This window comes from Cyanistes caeruleus, chromosome 10 (assembly GCF_971803275.1).
Source record: "Cyanistes caeruleus chromosome 10, bCyaCae1.hap1.1, whole genome shotgun sequence".
Taxonomy (NCBI): Eukaryota; Metazoa; Chordata; class Aves; order Passeriformes; family Paridae; genus Cyanistes; species Cyanistes caeruleus.
Genome location: NC_141710.1, coordinates 3,659,477 through 3,678,264, shown reverse-complemented (window position 1 = coordinate 3,678,264; position 18,788 = coordinate 3,659,477). Strand labels below are relative to the sequence as shown.

At 41.8% G+C, this 18,788-nt stretch overlaps 1 protein-coding gene across 19 annotated transcripts in view; it reads right to left on the bottom strand.

The window, feature by feature from the left end:
* CLSTN2 (calsyntenin 2) overlaps positions 1-18,788 on the bottom strand; it is a 328,373-nt gene that overhangs the window by 64,620 nt on the left and 244,965 nt on the right. For all 19 annotated transcript variants that reach the window (XM_086843491.1, XM_086843483.1, XM_086843481.1 and 16 more), the window contains 2 exons: positions 2,949-3,144; positions 1,112-1,320 (listed from right to left, as the gene is read on the bottom strand). In XM_086843491.1, the coding sequence (XP_086699617.1) occupies positions 1,112-1,320; positions 2,949-3,109 (370 nt within the window). In that variant the 5' untranslated portion in view covers positions 3,110-3,144. The remainder of the gene's footprint in view (positions 1-1,111; positions 1,321-2,948; positions 3,145-18,788) is intronic.

Sequence of the window (18,788 nt, the reverse complement as noted above, 5' to 3'; positions counted from 1 at the left end):
AACACACTCCTTATGACTGCACTTCCTATACCATATGCTTGCTTCCCAGTGTGTGGTAATGAGAGGGAATTTTCCCCAAAGTCATTACAGTTTATTGATGTAAAGGGTTATTGTCTTCTGATGCTCATCTGTGCATTGTGCAAGAGCTGCACAAATACAGATGAATAATCTTTGAACAGGGTAAAGAGTTTTTATAGAACACCCCAACATTAAAATGACTGCTCAGAGAAAACAGTGGCTCCATGCACACTTTCAATTTACAGCTTGGCCAAAAATCAGATTTAACTTCCAAACTGTACTCTCCTCCTACAAACAACGTGGGTTAAATGTTTCTGCTAGGAGAGAGACAACAGAGCACTCCTGGGTATGCACACAGGGTGTTTCTTCTGGGGAATATATTTTGTATTGTCTGAAGCTAGCAGAGAAAGGGAGTAAGGACCTTCCACACACTTTTCATGCAGGTCAGCCACCATTCCCAAACTCACTTCCATGTTCTTTGCTGTTCCTGGAAGCTGCCATACAGAGAAAAACTACTCCATATGGAAAACTTAATACGGTTTATTATTGTCCCTAAAATACAAAATATATACCTCAGAAAAACAACTAAAACAAAAAAAACCCCAAAGTTTTACCAAAAACTTAAGAATGCTACTAATTCTCCAAAGTACATTTGCTTCCATGCTGCAGAATAATAGATTCACTTCAGGAATCTGACTAGGCAGATCCTAAAAGTGTTAACGACCAATGAACATATGCAGACTATTGCATATTCAGGCTCTGCTTCAGGAAGTTCAGCTGTAATCCAGTGAATAAACCCTGCACTGGGGAATACCTGCTGCCTTGGGGAATGCCATCATTTGGCTGGGAAACATGACCTGAGGCAGTCAGGAGAACGGAGTGAGTGACCAAGAGTCACGCTGCTCACCCAAATCCAGTGGTTTAATTTCCACGGGAGATTACTGCATTGCTTTCTGCCCCAGGGTTACACAAAAGGGCTGGAACTGCTCGCTGTGAGGATCCCTCCATTCTCAGAGATGAGGACAGGATGTCCCTCTGGAGTTCCCTGTCCAGCCAGGTGTTCAGCTGGTGGCCCCAGGCCCTGCAGACTCACCGTTCCTGTCGATGGCAAAGGGCACATCTGCCGTGACGATCTTGTAGTTGCAGATCTGGCTGTACTGGGGGGAGCAGTCCTCGTCTGTGGCTTCCACCTGCAGGATGCTGTCATAGATCTTCCCCTCTGTCACTGAGGCCTTGTACACACTCTCCTTGAATGCTGGGGAGAACTCATTGACATCCTTCACCTGGATATGGACTACTGCCCTGAAAAAGGCACAGAAAATATCAAAGAGAAAAATTAGTTTATTGGGACGCCTCACTAACAGATTATTTTGAAAACACTTGAAAAGACTGACAAAATGTATCTGGAAAACTAATAGGTAATTAATAGGTAAGTCCCTATTAAAATGAGATATTGCTGAATTTTTATGTTTAATTTGCCTAATTTAGTATCTTAATGTGGCACGAGGTAAAAGCCCATTGCCATGGCTTGTAGGAAGAGAGTTTCTTGAGGCTCCCTATTAAAATCTGCCTCTAAAAATGAACCGTGGCAGAAAGCAAATGATATAATTACAGGGTAAAATAAGCAATGAGGAAAAAAATTCACAGTAGTCTTCCATATCCACTACCTAAAAATGGTCAGTTTACAAACATTCTTCCATATTAATTAAGGCTGACACCTTCTGCTGCTGATAATTATCTAACCCTTCAATGAGTTACAGCACTGTACATTTAGCCCACCAAGGCCTTTGGTATTTAGTGAATAAACCCTCAAGGCCTTGCTTGGTAAGAATTTGCTTTCTGGTTTGATGGGCAGGGTGCCAGAGGGACGCAGAGGGATGTCCTGGAGCAGTGGCAGAGCCACAGTAAAGGCTGGAGCCCCAGGCAGTGTGGCTGAGACTGTGCAGCTACCAGGCAAAGTCTGCTGGCAGTGGGCCAGATTTCATTTAGTCAAAATTAGACAAAAAATTTCCACAACTGTATTTCTACCAGATTGTTACTGATATAAGAGGGGGGAATACAAGAAAACTCGATATTGTGAAGCAAAACCTGTTTCTGTGATTTGATGGTGATCTGCTATTGCAGGCTTCCTCCTAGATCTGTATTTTTTTATAAATACCCTGAAAACTTCAGCATGCATTATAGACCTAATTAAATTTTTAATTGTCATGTGTTCTGGATGAGCAAAAGGAAGAATGACTACTATAAATCATTTATTATAATTGCTCTCAGCAAAACGAACTATTTGTACAGCACTTATACATCCATGTGAATTAAATCCATCTTTAATGACAAATGGTCTGGAGCTTAAGTTTCATGAATTCAAAGGGAAGAAAAGCACTGTGCCACCTAAGCTTATTCAGGGAATTGGCTCTACAGTAAAAAGTACCACCTACTGGCTTTCAATACACCCCTCTTCACAGGACTTCACTTTGAGACTCCCTGGACAAAAGCTGGTGTCAGACACCATTCAAATGTGACACTGCTCAGCTTATGACATACAGATACTAAAAAAAGGGGATGATTCCTCTTCTCTTACCCTTTGAAATGAGATGAACAGAGAGAAAACCTGTTTAAAAATTGCAAATATCAATTGAAAGCTGGCTTCTATGACCTGGATGTATTTAACATGAAGGTAAGAATGGAAAATATAAACCAAAACTGAGATGCATTTATCCACCCGAAGGAGAGTCCTGTCTAAAACTTCAACTGGAGCAAGCAAAAAGGAGTGTATTTCCTAATAGGAAAAAGGAATTAAAACATGGGTGGAATATTGCAACAACGGTTCATCTTTGTTTTATTTGCTTTCTACCTGACAATAACACAGACTGTGGGAGTGAATGTATGCCAAAGCAAAAAAAAAAAAAATATTTCTCCTCATTTTCACCCACTTGTGAGATTTCTTCCAGTTTTTTCCACCTGGTCCTGATCCACAGTCATAGGCCTGGATGATGAATGTGTATTCCTTCTGCAGCTCACAGTCAACGGGACTCTTCGCTCGGAGCTGACCTTCTCCAGATGTCTTGTTCAGCACAACAGCCTCAAAGGGCATTTCTTGCCCATGGATTTTAAAAGCACAGATTTCACCTGTGAGGAACAGCACAAAACAGTCATAACTGGGGGGGTGGGGTCTGACTCTTTATGCACTGGAGTGACACCTGCAAAGTTCATTTGTATTTCACCTGCTGTTGCTGAGGAGGGAAATACAGGCTCAGACACCAGGTAGTTATGTATCCAAATTATGTATCCAAAAGACCACTGAGCAGGTGCCTGTGTGGTGGGATGTGCTGAGTGCAGCTCCAAGAACACTCCTCCCTCTTCCTCTGCCACTACTAAATGGTTTCTGAAAGCCCTAGAGGCCATTCCATATGGTACCAACAGCAATGGTGAGCAAATGACTTCTGAGCTAAATTAAGAGACTGTATTTATTTAAAGAAAATAACAAAAAGAACAATAGATAATACTTCAGAGGTGGTCCTTTTTTAAGTGCTGTCACTCCTTGAGCCTCTTGAGCTGCCAGGTGGTAGCTGTGTGGATGTGCAGATTCTTGCAGCTTAGTTTCCCAACAGTGGAAAAACTAATGGTGTGGAACATGGGCACATTCAAAATACATCCTCCTTTATTTACAGACATACATTTTCTTTGGAGCAGAAGTAGCTGAAGGCACACAGACAAGAGTCCCTTTTGGATGTCTCAGTCAGCTACCCACGTTCTCACTCTCATACATGAGCACATTCTTGGCAGCAGCTCGCTCTGCCTCCAAACTGCTTCCTAATATAAAAGATCGGTAGCATCTCTCAGAGGAGCACTACAGAACAGATGATATAGCAAGGACTAAAAAAAATTTGATTTGGTCACAAAAGACAATGTAAAGAATCTTGGGAGAATATGAGACTGGAAAGGGAAAAAAAAGACCCAGTTTCTGGTGTTTCTTATTTTATCCTTCATAATCATAGCAAGAATATGCACAGGGAGTTAATTTTTAACCACTCCAGAATCCAGCTTTAAAAATGAAATATACAAAGATCAATGTAACTTAAATATTTTGATGACACATTAAACACATGCTCTTTTATGAACAAATCAGTCTTGGGACATGCATTATAGATTCAAAGCTGTCTCCCACTCACATAATCCTTTTCCATTTATTTCTAATTTACAGTTGCAGCCTTTTGAAAATCTTGCCAATCATATTTGAGCTAAGTGCCAAATTCTAAATTAACTCTGAATCTATGACCTCTAATTCAGGGCTGGCTTCTCTTTCTCTATTACAATATACTGTTTATTTTTGCAAAAGAGAACAGACAGTGACTTTGTAAAAATGCTGGAGTTCATAACTCCCATTATGTCTGAAAAATAAAAAATGGCAAAGGTGTTTGTGCAGGGAGGGTGGGGATTAGGCACACTGAGGTATAAACACAGGATTTTTAGAAAATTCCCTCGATTATCATCACACAGGTTTACCTTTATGACCACAGGAGCTGAAGCTTTGCTCAGCTACATCCACTGACATCCAGGCAGACAAATCCCACACCTAACAATTGCAATCAATCCTATGAATGTCTTTAAAGGATTGGCACACAGCTGTTTTGGTAATTATGGGGCACTGAAAACATCCATTAAGCATTGCTTAGGCATTTTCCTGCTGCACCCTCTCCCTCCATTGGTGTGAAAGGACCATGGAGTTTCCCAGGACAAAGCTGTGCTCTTTCCCAAGCCCTCTGCTCTTCACCCTCAGTGAGCTCAAATATTTGGGCTACAGAAGAAGCACTGGACTTCAGCCTGAGAATCAGATTTCCAACAAGACTAACACCTTGCACATCCACAAAAGCAGATTGCACAATGGTGATGAACTGTGCACAGGGGCCAAAGCACAGGATGAAGAGAAGGCTGAAGGGAAGCAGCTTGTCCAGCTTTAATCATGGGCACTGATCTCTGAGTTTGTATCCCACTGCTGTCACACACGACTTTTGAAAAAAATTATTCACACTTCTTTGTAACTACAAAATAAAACATTCATCTGAAGTGATACTGTGGATTTCAGTGCAAACATGGGAAGTCTAATGGAAAATACTGTTTGTTGTGTTCTATAAAGACTGGCCTTCATAGTTTCTTAACAGTTTTCCTCAGATGCACAATCCATCAACAGAAATCCTGACTTCAGTGGTTTGTGTTTATTATTTTATTGATCCACTGTTTGATTGCAAACAAGACAGCATTTGCAGACATCCAAGCTGCAGTTCTTAAAAAACAGAAATAGCTCTGGGCAGAAAAAAGTTTTCTTGGCCCCAATCTAAATATTTATCATTTTCCCTCTCCAAAGGCAGAGCCCTAATGCAAAGCAATCATAGAAGCAGCACAGATCCCAATTAGTTCTTGTGAAATATTTTAGAAGTCTTTATATCCCACTCCTATGCAAGATACTCCAGCTTTAAATATAACTCTAATTTTGTCTCCATATTCCCATTTGCCAAAGATAAAAAAATGACAGCTGCCTGGAAATGATCAGATATTTGTAAACACACTGCAAAAACCCCACATACAGTTCCAGAATGTGGCCACAGAAACCTGCTTATTTTAAAACAACTTCAAATGTTTTGAAAAACTGGGTAAGTTGTTTTGTTTTTTTCTTCAAAAGAAGGGCTTTACTGTTGTTTCCAAAGAAATTAAATAATACTGTAGAAAAAATTTAAATGTATAGAATCATGATGTTTTTAAATGTTTTTAAAATGGCTGTAATGCAAGTGGAAATGATAACAGAGTTGTAAGAGCTGTAACAAAGCAGAAAAGATAAGCTGGTGACAGCATGTAAAGGTAGAAGCACATTCATTAAATCCCATAACAATTTCCGGGGCAGAGGGAAAGTATCTCTTCTGCCAGGCCAGGAAACACATTCTGAGGGCTTCCTATAAAACCTGATTGCAGGGTTGAACTCTGCTGAGAGTTTCACTTTAATACATGTTTTAACTAAACTCTGGACACATTTTTTCTTCAAATCATTCAGACTATCATTAGTAATAAGCACGTATTAATTTTTAAGTTTACATTTTTTTCCATTTGAAAGCCTTGGTAGATCCATATGTTACTACTGCAGGGATAATAAGGAAATAATTTCCTCTGTAAAAATTATAATAGCCTGAAAAAAAGCTACTGATGGTTCATAATTTTTGAACCATAACCAACAAATTTATCCACTGTTTGGAAACTGATAAAGACAATGTTTCACATTCAGTAATATTTACATGCAACATTTAGCGATTGTAAGCCTTAATCAATAAAAATGTATTACAAATGACTGCCTTTTTTATATGAAGCACCAGATTCATGATCCTTGCAGTAAAATAACAAACCCCCAGTGTTACTCCTTTAATAACTACACAGCCTCATTCACTTGAAATCAATTTCAGAAGTTATTAAAAAATCACTGCATGCTTATTTGGCCTTTCACTTATTGGGCTTATTGGCCCTTTGCTGTTTCCTCAGCCTTCACTGCACCAAGAATACTGAAGACTTCAGATGGAAAGCTGGAATCTCTGACATTCTATCATTGGCATCAACAGTTAAAAAGGGTTACACAGTTCACATACCAGTTGTATGTGAACCAGGAATCACCAAATGCTGTTTCACTGGGCTGCAGGCTGGGGCACAGTGGCTCAACAGGACCTGAGGGTGCTGGTCACCAATGGCTCAACGTGAGCCAGGTGTGCCCAGGAGGCCCAAAAGGCCAGTGGCAACTGGACCAGTGTGGCCAGCAGGACCAGTGATTGTCCCTCTACACTCAGCACTGGGGAGGCCACACTCCAAATCCCCTGCCCAGTTCTGGGTCCCTCAGAAAGACCCTGAGGGGCTGAGTGAGCCCAGAGAGGGGAGCTGGAGAAGGTTGGAGCACCAGGCTGGTGAGGAGCAGCTGGGGGAGCTGGGGGGGCTCAGCCTGAAGGAAAGGGGGGTCAGGGCTCTCTGAGAGAAGGCTCTGGTGGGATGGGAGTCAGTCTCTTCTCCAGGGTAACAACTGATGGGGTGAATGAATGGCCTCAAGTTGCACCAGGGCAGCTTCAGACTGCAGGCCAGGAAAAATGCTTCCACCAGAAGTGTGGGTTAGGCACTGGCACAACCAAACCTGGAGGGATTCAGAAGACATGGAAATGTGGCACTCAGGGACATGGGTTAGTGATGGGCTTGGAAGTGCTGGGTTAATGCTGCACTCAATGATTTTAAAGGTCTTTCCAACCTCAGTGATAACTGCGTGCTCAGGCAATCCCGTGATTCCTCATGGGAATGGAGCTCACGCTGCTGTGTCCAGGACACATCTGGGTGTGTGACTACACACATGGATTTGTTCCTGAAACCATCTGTTAACTTCAACTGTGTTTTAAAAAGATGAATTGTTTCCCTCAAGTGCTATGAAATGATGCAACTCCACAATACAGAGATGCTACAGAAAAAGCACAGAGGTGACAAAGAGGTCACATCTCACTAAACAGCAAACAGAGCACACAAAAGTGTTTTAAAAGCTCCACAAGAAGAAAAGCTTCAATTACATCTTGTACCTTTTAGGTAGCAGTAAATCAAACGTGAAGCTCAAACCTCTAGGAAACCAGGCTTCATTAGTTTGCTGCTGACAAAATGACTCATTTACATTCATATCCTGTTCTAATTTTATTACTCTCCAGCCTTTTATTACACTTTCATGCGTGTTTTTCTCCAACGTGCAAATCAACATAGATAATGCCTTATGCAAAATTAAGGTTGCAGTTTTATACTTCCTGAGGTAAGCACAGAGACACAAGAAGATCCTCAAGCACCTAAGAATCAAAGCCCCAGGATCACATGGCAAATCCACTCCCACCTTGAAGGAGACAAAACCCCTGGCCAGGACAGATGTATATCAAGTTTTGATGCAAAGAACAGACAGAAATGCCACGGTCAAGGTGTTACAGTGACCTCTAAAGCTTTGCACATGCATGACAAGAACACTGCTGTTTCCTTGGGTGTGTCCCTCAAGAACCTAATTCAGCTCCACAGATCCATCAAGTGCTAACAGAGGGATCTAGGAATCACCACTGATGAATCTTCTCCATGCACTACATGCCACCAGAAGGCTTCCAAGAATTTTATGTAACGTGTGGATTTGCTTGCAGCGTGACTTTCCTCTTGTTCTAACTAAAAGTTTGTCAACAAAATTGAAGTACTCTCAGTATGAATCAGATTTGAATCCTTGAGGCTTTACAGGTGGATGGAAATCCAAACACGGGCACGGTGCTCTTGGAAAATGTACCAGCAAAGATCTCTTCTGGAATTTGGATGGACACCTGCAAATAGGTAACCTGCTAGGACACTGCTCAGTTTGCTGTTTTCTCAGGAGTACAGCACAGACCCACGGCATGCTGTCAATGTCAGCTTTCCCAATAACTTTTTTTAGGGGCTGCTGTTTCTCTGGTTTGTTTTTCTTTTTTAATCCAGCCTTCCACAATAACAGGTGTATACAAGTTTCTCAGCTGGAATCCTGCAAATGCCTCCTGCAGTGCAGAGCTGGTGACCCTTTGAGTGCCTGTGTGCCACTTGCAATGTTCACAGCTTTGACATGTTTTTCTATCACATGCTGTACCTACTGTTTAAATAATTACAGAATGCAGAAGGTTATGTTCTGAAGGAGGAAAGGGCAGTTGTTTTGGAAAAGGAGGCAAAATAATAATTAAAGATGTAAAATATCTCTAAGGGTAGGAAAAAAACCCATAAGGTAGGGTATGTATATGCTTTTCCAGATCATTTAAGTCAGTGTTATTTAACTCACACTGAAATACTTAACTCCAGGAAGCAACACTGAAATCATGAATCATGAGGAGGTATCCATGCCTTGATATAATACCAAAAACTATTATTTCCTCATACCTAATTTTATGGGCAACATGCTCTGCAAAGCAAGAGCATAAATCCACTGCTACCCTACCTGTTCCATGGATTTGAAACTGGAAAACTGCACTTCAAGTAATTAATTGCTGCCATAAGCTCACACCAAATGAACCAGACTTCATCCTTCTGCTGAAGCAGGGACCAATGGCTTAGGATAAAAAGGATAGTTCTGTGGGCAGCAAAAAAGCAGCAGTGATACCTGGATTTCCTCCTGGCTTCACAATAAGTTTCCTTACTCTACAATTTTGTTTACATAAACCTTGCTTTAAAAGTGTGATTTTTCTGGACAAACTGATTCTATTGAGATATCTGACCACATTGCTATTGGAATCCCCCACTGCTGAGATGCACAACACATCCCACTCAGGTCTGCACTCCAGCTCCAGTGATGGAGAACTGATAGATGTTTGTTTGAAAACTGCAATAAACATTGAGGTGGATTAGGAAATAAGTAACAAGAAGATAAATGTTTGTGCACATAAAGATGTGCTTAATTAACTACTGACTGTGTCTTTTGCAAACACCCTCTTTTATAAAAGCAGAGAAATACAAAATACTGTCATTCCTTCATCCCATCGATCAAATTACCAAATTAACACTTTATTGCAAATAATTGAAGCATTTCATAGTCTTTTATTCTTTCTAAAATCTGCAAGATTCAAGACAGGAAAAAAAAAAGGAAGAAAGTGTGATTTTAAGAACAGTAGCAAAAAAGTAGTTTTGTAATCCACGTGTGGAGCTTCATACCCACTGGTATGAAGTGGGTATGAAATGGAAGGCTTTGTCAGGCTCAGGTTTCATGTCTGGAGCTCACACAGTGCCACAGCACTGTGACTCTGACAGTCACACCAGCATCACTGAGAAATATTTCCCTTGACAGTTTTTACAACACCACATTAAAAGGAACTATTTGAAAAATTAATCCTGCAACAGTGTAGTTAAGCCTGTGGGAAAAAGCACAATTAATAAAAAGAATTTCCCAGCATTTTCTGTTCTCCTTTGGAACAGGTGAATAACAATCACAAACACCTCTGGGTGGTTGTCTTCACACCCATTCCTTGGGCAGAGCTCACTCCAGGCTGCCAGGCTGCAGCTTTGCTGCTGATCAGATCAAGCAGCACTCCCAGGAAACACAGAGACCCAGATGCTCCCACTGCCCTAATTCCACTTTCGTGCCTGAAAGATGGGTCACAAAGATATTTCACCTCTGGATTAGTGAGGTCTACACTCAGAAAAATAGGAGATAACGTGCCTTGTGAGGACCTGACCCAATTTATGGTGAATATCCTTAAAAAATAAAAAAAAGTGCACCTATTATTAAAAGAGCAACCTAGAGGTCTCTGCATGTAAAATTAAAAAGGTTATTACAATGCTTGCAATAATTTCCTGCCACTGAGTATTAATGAGCAGTTAAAGAACAAATGCTAATAAAATATGTGAAAGTAGCTATGATGTGTAACGTTCCCAAGATTTTCAAATTAAGTAGAGACCTAGAATTAGAATGGTGGTGAGCAAATACCTATGTTGCTTACAGAATTCCTACAGTCCTACATGCAAGCCTAACACAAACATTTCCTGCAGCAGGATAGGTGATCCAAAATGATCTGCTAGATTTGGCTCCCTTGTGAGACACGCTGAGAGAAATAAGAAAATTAACATCACCATCTCACACTCAGAGTAGAAAATCAGCAGCTGTTTAGTCTGCAGAGGACTCAGCAGACTGACAGAAAACCTTACTTTTTAATTAAACTACTTTCCCTAGGGCCTTATATCAAGGCAGACAATTTCTGAGATAAAGCAGCTTGAAAAATGTTGAATTTATTTAATTATTATTTCCCTGAATAATCTTAAAAGCATTGTTTTGGGGCATCATTTGCTAATTCAAAGCACACAGTGAGTGATCAATGAGTTTTTCTTTCTTTTGAATAAAAGGCATGAGTTAGCTCTAACTCAAGAGCTATACCAGGTACTTTGGACTGGCTGGCACATAATTTAAACAGCAGACTCAACTATGCAAACCAGAGGAGAGCCAAGTACTAGCAGCTAGGGCTATCCTGCAAAAATAACAACCATAATAACCAAAATAATCCAAATATTATACCTTTGAATAATTGTGGAGCTTGCATGGCATTGTCTGCCTATGAAACAAGTTCAAAGGGAAAGTTTGGATCATTTCAGTGGCTCCTAATCTCTTGCTAAGACACAGAAAAATGTTGGAAATGCATTAGGTGTGCCAGTGAATCAATGGGGTAAAAGAACTTCGAAGCTAAGAACATAGCTAGCAAGACAGAAAATATATTTTGATTAAGAGGGGTAGTAGAAACCATATAAAGGATGAATTATTATTAGATTATTATTAGAGCTAAGGCAATATATTTGCCCAACTTATTTGTGTTTGTAGAAGGAAGATGAGGCTCTGTGAAGATGAAGAAACCATAATTGCACCTGGGCCCAGAAACCAGCCAGAGCCAGGATGGGGAGGGTGGATTATGGCCAGGGGAACAGAGAACCTGCCAACAAGAGAAAGGTGAAAAGTTTAACGTGAGGAAGACACCTCTGGCATCATCTCAGGAGACCACTGACTCATTTCAAAACCCGCTGACCTGTGTAGAAGAAGGAAATATGCAGGCTCAGAAGGACTTTGAGCTCATTTTAATACAAAGCAGTGGTAGGCAGGGTTAATGCATATGTATAGACATAGTAAATAACTATATGGATATGTAAGAGCCTTGTAGACATGTGTGAACATGCCTTTGGATGTGCCTGGCATCATAATAAACATATTATCTCTAATTTTAATTATTTGGAGGTTTTTTTGTCAGCGTATCATCAGGACTCTTCTACCTTTTGCCCACGAAAACACAGGTGAGAGGCAATGCACTGAGTGAGAGATTAGGAAAGGGATACAGTGCTCACACATCCTGAAGTTTTCACTCAGCTATTCATTCTGTTGTGGCCTCTTCTTACAGCAGCAGATTAAATAAAAAATGTAGGAACATTAATTTACTCTTGGCACGGAGCCTGGACACAAGGGATTAGTGTGTGCATCCTGCAGACACGCAGCAAAGTAGAGCACTGAATTTAATTGTTACAAGAGTACCATATGGTTCCTCCTGATCATGGCTTTTTTTCATTTGTCTTTACTTCCACTTGCCTGTCTTTAAACAATCTGAAATACTCAGCTCCAGATGTAAAGTTATAATTTGGATTGGATATCTAGATGGGATAAGTTACTTTGGACACAAATGCTTCTGCTACAAAGCATCATCTCAAATGAAAAGCAACACAATCAAAATTATAGCATCTGGCTTTTTATCAGAATGGAAATCACATAGTGAAGATAATAAAACTGATCAAAAGAAAAAGTAAATGCACATCTCCCCAGGAAGATCAGTTGTACTCTAATTGGTTTGGGCATTTAGAATTGCTTTTTTTATTTCTAACAAAATATATTCAGTTCCTTCTATTCCTCTGACCCTCACAGTCTCCTCCTCTTTTGTTCTATTGAGTTTAGTATTTCCTACACCTTTATAAAGGGATGTGTCAGTGCCTTCTTGTACTGTGCTGGTCTTAAGGGTAGCTCCCCACCAGCCCAATAACGCAGGACATAGCTCCAGCCACTGCCCAGACTTCAGGCAGCCAGCAAATGTCTGTAATTTAGTGCAGACCAGGCTTGCAGGGCTGTGTCACTGCCAGGCAGCTCAGGAGAACGTGGCTTTTCAGACACAGCAATCCAAGAGTTCCCAGCACAGCTTTGGGCAGAGCTGCCTTTGCCAGCTCAGGCTCAGTATCTGACACATGAGAGGTGTGAGAACCTAAGCTGTGTGAGCTGGCTACCTCAGTACTTCCAGCTGTCCTCAGGCAGCCCCTACTTGACATTTCACTTCTTATTCCCAGCTTTTCATTCTCCTAATAGCAGCACAAATGCTTAAGCAGTGCAAAATCTGTGCTCTGAGTACACAAATGCCCCTGAGAGTGTCTTCTCCTCTCAGCCCTGCAGCAAACAACTCACATGGAGTGACCAGACCATCATCACTCCCCTGCCACAGCATTAAACCTTCAGTAAACCTTGTTTACTGAAAAACTAATTTCCAGATGCACTGAGGAAATGCTGATCCTTGGGGATTCCCTGGGAATTGCAGGTGGTTACGGAGCCTGAAGAGCAGGCTTTCTGCCACTGCCACATTTCAGCTAGGTAACAGAACTGTACAAGTGGCTTTAGGGGCATATTCTGAACACAGAGGGATCAAACAGTTGTCAGGGAGAGCACAAGGAATCTTTATTCTCATTACATACTTAGAACATTTTGACTCTGTAAGACTGGGCTGAGTTTATAGATCTAGCAGTTAAAAAAAGCTTTTCACTTGTTTGCAAACTGAGCACAAAGGAAATAATGAAAGAGTGACAAAGCACTGCTTTAAGAACTGCTGGAAATGAAATAGCACTGGGAATTTAGCCATGCTTGTGCCAAGGCTCTTGTCTGCAGGGCAGAGCTGCACACCATGAGACGATAGGAACCATATCCAAAAACCCAGCAAACACCTGGGAACACTAGGGTTCAGAATTCAGGACCAAAACTTGCCCGCTTGCACATCCACTTGTTTCCTGGCATGGCTCTCTGGGCAGGGTGATCTCCTGGGGACCAGAAGGAATCCAGAGAAACAGGGTGCTCTCATGCAGGTAAAACTCACCCAAGTTCTTCAACACTCCAGTTGTTAATTTTTATTAACACTAGTTCTTTGGTTAATGAAAAATAAACATCCTCAACTCGAACCCTCATCATCATCATCCCAGTGTTGCTCCATAATCAGCACATTATGGCTGTCAAAATCACTTATCAGGTACAATGACAGCTCACTTGGCAGATTATAACTACTTAAAGAGCCATAATTGTACAGAGATATGCAGCTGAGGAACCCTTGAAGAATTTTGACTATTACAGGTCTGATAAATTAGATGATAATGAAAGGAAAGTTATTAAAGCACTTCTCATTTTTCACAAGTTGGGATTTTCAAATTACCAAGTGTGCCAACTTTTACATCTACATACCACATTCTGTAGATGGGGTAAAAAAAGCTTCCCAGCTTTGGCACTGGTACAAGTGTGTGTGATAAAGTTTGAAAGGAACATATTTGGCCCATTTCAGGTGGAGCAGCAGCTCCTCCTCCTCCTCCTCCTCCTCCTCCTCCTCCTCCTCCTCCTCCTCCTCCTCTTTTTTTTACTTTTTTTGGGGGGGGTTTTGGTTTTTTGTTTGTTTGGATTTTTTGGGGTTTTTTTTGTTTGTTTTGTTTTGTGGGATAGGGCAGCAGAAAGTGATGGGGGAAGAAGAATCAAGTGTTTTACTAAAACATCCAGTTTTTCTTTTTCACAGTTTTACATTCTGGGAAGAAGACAATCATGTAAAAGAACTGATAATGACTTTTTTTTTTTCTTTTAGTGATGAACTAGATTATGAACTAGATCTCATATCAATTTATTCATAACATTGTTCCACTGACTTCAGGAAACTGTTCTCTGTTTTCACAGCTGGAAGGGAATGGAGTAAGCCAAATAATTCCCAGTGACAGCTGCAAATGAGTTATTTTGGGGGGGAATTCCAGAGCATTAATGCCTTTTTCCTGTGAACAACACATCAACATTTATTGTTTCAATAGTGCATATTCACTGGAAGTGTAAAAAACTGTGCAAGGGCCTGTGTAAATTCACTGGAGATCTCAAAAACATAATTTAAAGGTTATTATTACTCCTACAAGTCACTAGTATTGTGACCTATAAATCAAGAGTACATGGATATAACCACACCCAGAGAGTGATTATTGGCCATGACAGAGGAATAAACAGGTATTTTTACACAGTACCCATTGCATCTGCCCTGAATTATATTCTCTTAGCCTGAAAATGGAAGCAAAATATGGATGTGGAAAGGATGATATGAAAATACAACTACAGTGCTACTCTGACAGGAGCTTTGGAAGGATGTCTGACAGACTGTGCTATCCAGGAATGAGAGATCTCTTTGCCTTGATCATGAGGGAAAAAACAAACCAACAAAAAGAATCAGAAATTCTTTACGTGAGAATGGATTTAAAACAGTGAAAGCACCAATTCAAAATCACAACAAAAGTTTCCATGAAACTGACGACATAGAAAACCCAGGTAGAGCTAGAAAATTCAATATTCATTATTCCATTAGTTCCTTGCTCTCCAGAGTAGAAGCTCTGAGGAGGTCACTGCCCACCAGGCAGTCTGTGTTTTGTTAGAGTATCAAAAATATTTAGTTGCAATGACTCTCACACCCTTGATTTCTGCTACTGAATTGCACCATTGGTAGAATGAGAAGGTTTAAGGTGGAGAATAGTCTGGCAGCAATTATTCTGAGATACTCCCTGTGTTTCCAGTTCTGTTCTGTAAAAATACACAGCTTTAAAAATACAGATATTCAACAACTCAGTGTGGCTTTCTGGTTTCTATACCGAAAATGCTGCTGATGCCAGACAACAGGGACTTATTTAAAGTGAATATTATTTATTTATGTTACAAGTTCCTCCCTCCATCTCCTTTAAAATCATTCTATGAGGCGTGGAATTGCCTCAGAAATAATCAGGCAAAACAAGAAACTAAATGATGATGGAAGCAAACCTTGCAAAGAAATACCTGAGGGGTCTGTGAATGAACAATTATCAATAAGACTGCTGCTTCCAGCCAGGCTCAATGAACCTGTAACTCCCAGAACCAAAGCCCAGTGACAAAGTCCCTGCTCCTGGAACAGAGGGGTCAGCTGCAGCAGGGGTTGATGGAGAGCAGCTCAGGGGGCAGCAGCAAGGGGTGTCCCTGCCACACGGGACACACAGACCCAGCATGACCACAAAGATTACTATTCTAGTTTATGATTCCTCTTGTGACACAGCAGTATTTGATCAGTGGAATTCCACACCAAGACAGGCTCAAGAGGGTCAGACAGAGTCAGGCTTGACTCCAACAAGACGCTGTCAGAGACTGATAGCAAAGAGAGGTCAGTGACTAAACCAGACTTGCCAAAACATCATGGAAATAAAGAAACCTGCAGTTTATAGTGCCAGCCCTGCCTCACCTAGGTTAAACACCAGGTTTAAGTGCTGTTAGAGCTGTCTCTTGGAGAGCATCTTCGGTAGGGGAGCTGGGAACAAGGTATGAGTGCAGCTTATCCCTGAGCCATAACACCATTTTAAAGAAAACAAAGCTGCCAGATTTTCAAGTCAGAGCCAGCAAAGCTGTCAGAAATACACCATGGCAGCAACTGCACAGTTTATTCTATGTCCATCAAGACCTCCTGATTACAGACACATTTTTGGAACTAGATGTTCCTATATATACACATGTATTTTCTCTTAACTTTCATATTTTTAGTAACCCCAGGGGTATGTGAGGCACAAAGAAAGATCTTGTACATGCTGAATACAAGGTGGCTATTTGCCACCACTCCTATCAGGAGGCTGCCTGAGGGGCAGATTGCAGGGCCTTGTCCTAAATTCACAGAACTCACAGAATCACAAGGTTGGAAGAGACCTTTAACATCACCCAGCTCTAACACCTCAATAAACCCTGGCACCGAGTGCCACATCCAATCTGTTTTTAACACCTCCAGGGATGGTGACTCCACCACCTCCCCAGGCAGACTATTCCAGTACTTTTATTACTCTTTCTGTGAAAAACTTTTTCTTAATGTCCAACCGAAACTTCCCTTGGCTCAGCTCATGGCTGTGTCCTCTGGTTCTGTCTGCTGCTGCCTGGAGAAAGAGACCGACCCCACCTGGCTGCAACCACCTTTCAGGAGGTTGTAGAGAGTGATGAGGTCACTCCTGAGTCTCTTTTTCTCCAGGCCAAACAACCCCAGCTCCCTCAGCTGTTCCTTACAGGGCTCATGCTCCTAGCCCCTCACCAGCCTCGTTGCCTCCTCTGGATGTGCTCCAGTGTCTCAGTGTCCTTCCCAAACTGAGGAGCCAGAACTGGTCACAGCTCCAGGTGTGGCCTCAGCAGTGCCGAGCACAGGGGGAGAATGATCTCCCTGCTCCTGCTGGCCACACCATTCCTGATCCAGGCCAGGGGCCACTGCCTTTCTTGGCCACCTGGGCACTGCTGGCTCGTGTTCAGCTGCTGCCACCAGCACCCCCAGGTCCCTTTCTGGGCACTGTCCAGCCACAGCATCCCCAGCCTGCAGCACTGCAGGGGTTATTGTGGCCAAAGTGCAGGATTCAGCACTTGGACTTGTTAAACATCATCTTGTTGGACTCTGCCCACCCATCCAATCGTTCCAGGTCTCTCTGCAGAGCCCTCCTCCCTTCCAACAGATGGACACACGCTCCCAGCTTAGTGTCATCTGCAAATTTACTGATAAAGACTCAATAACCTCATCCATGTTATCAATAAAAAATATTGAACACAACTGGCCCCAGCACAGACCCCTGAGGTTCACCCTGGCCCCCAGCTGGAAGCAGCACCATCCCCACCACGCTCTGGCCTCCAGCCAGTTCTGAATTACCTCCCCAAGCAGGGACCCATTTCCAGTCCCCTTCATCCCCCAGGTGCCCTTCTGCTTCCTGACATGGGAGGCAAGGCAGTCCTCTGACTTTTGGGGGGCCTCCCTTAAAGATGGAAGGGCTGAACTCCACCAATCTATTTCTCTTTCACTTTCTCTGATATTCCTTAGTGTTTCAACTTCCTCCCTATGCTCGGCCACCAGTGAAAGGAGACACATTCACTCTCATGCTGTAGCAGAGAACAGCATTTTCATGCAGTCAGAGCCAAGACCTAAAAACCAGGAGCCACAACTAATACCCAAGTCCTTAGACAGAGACAACCTTTAAGGGCTCTCATAAAAGGATATGTTGTTCTATGGCAGTTATGGGAGCACATAAAAGATTGCTCTTTCCTGCAGTCTTGCAGAGCACAAGGATGGTCCTGACTCCTCTGGGTAAGGGACAATCACAGTGACCTGGCAACATAACTCCTTGTTAGCCAGTGAAGCTTTAATGAGGAGCATCCTTTCTTCCTCAGAAGCAAAACGAAATAAACCTTTCAAATGAGAAAATGGATAAGAAAAACAGTTTAAAAATACAGAGGAAGGAAAAGACTAACCATTCCCACTGGACCTACTCAGTCCCAGATTCTCTGTGTGACAGATAAAGCAGTCACACATTGATTTGTTGGTTTTTTGGTCGTTTGTTTGATATGGTGTTTGATCTGTCAGCTCATTCGTCTTTGCTCCAGCTACCTTGTTTTCAGTATCTGTTACTCCTTTGTCTGATTTCAGGCAAAGGATCAAAAGCCTGAGAACAAGGGAAAAAACCGGGGTGGCTGATCATCACAGCGCAGAGCATCCAATTATTCCGTGCAGCTTGCTTAAATTATTCAAGTGACTCTGCTGTTGTTTATAACCTTGTGAAGCTTTCTTTCCCCAGCAGTTTTTGTGGGAACTGATTTAAAAGCTGTAAATACAAATAATGGGGAGATGTAGTTTAATTGAGGAGTGAGCTGATTCTTCAAAGCCTGACTCATTCTGGTATTTCAAACCACAGAGTTCAGCCTGAACTGAACAGAAACAATGTCCCCCATGCCAGAAGACTGAATCAGATTGCAGAGGAATTTAGTTGCCTACTCCAAAATGATTTTGTTCTCTGTTAGCATTAACTTAGCAGCTGGACCTCACCATTACTTTTCAATCTCTTTGAGCTGACAGCTATGAAAGGTGCTAATAAAGAAGCAAAAATGGTTGAAAAAAACACATGGGATATAAAGCAGTCACAGCTCAAAGACTTAGATTACTCATTTTCTCCTTCAACAA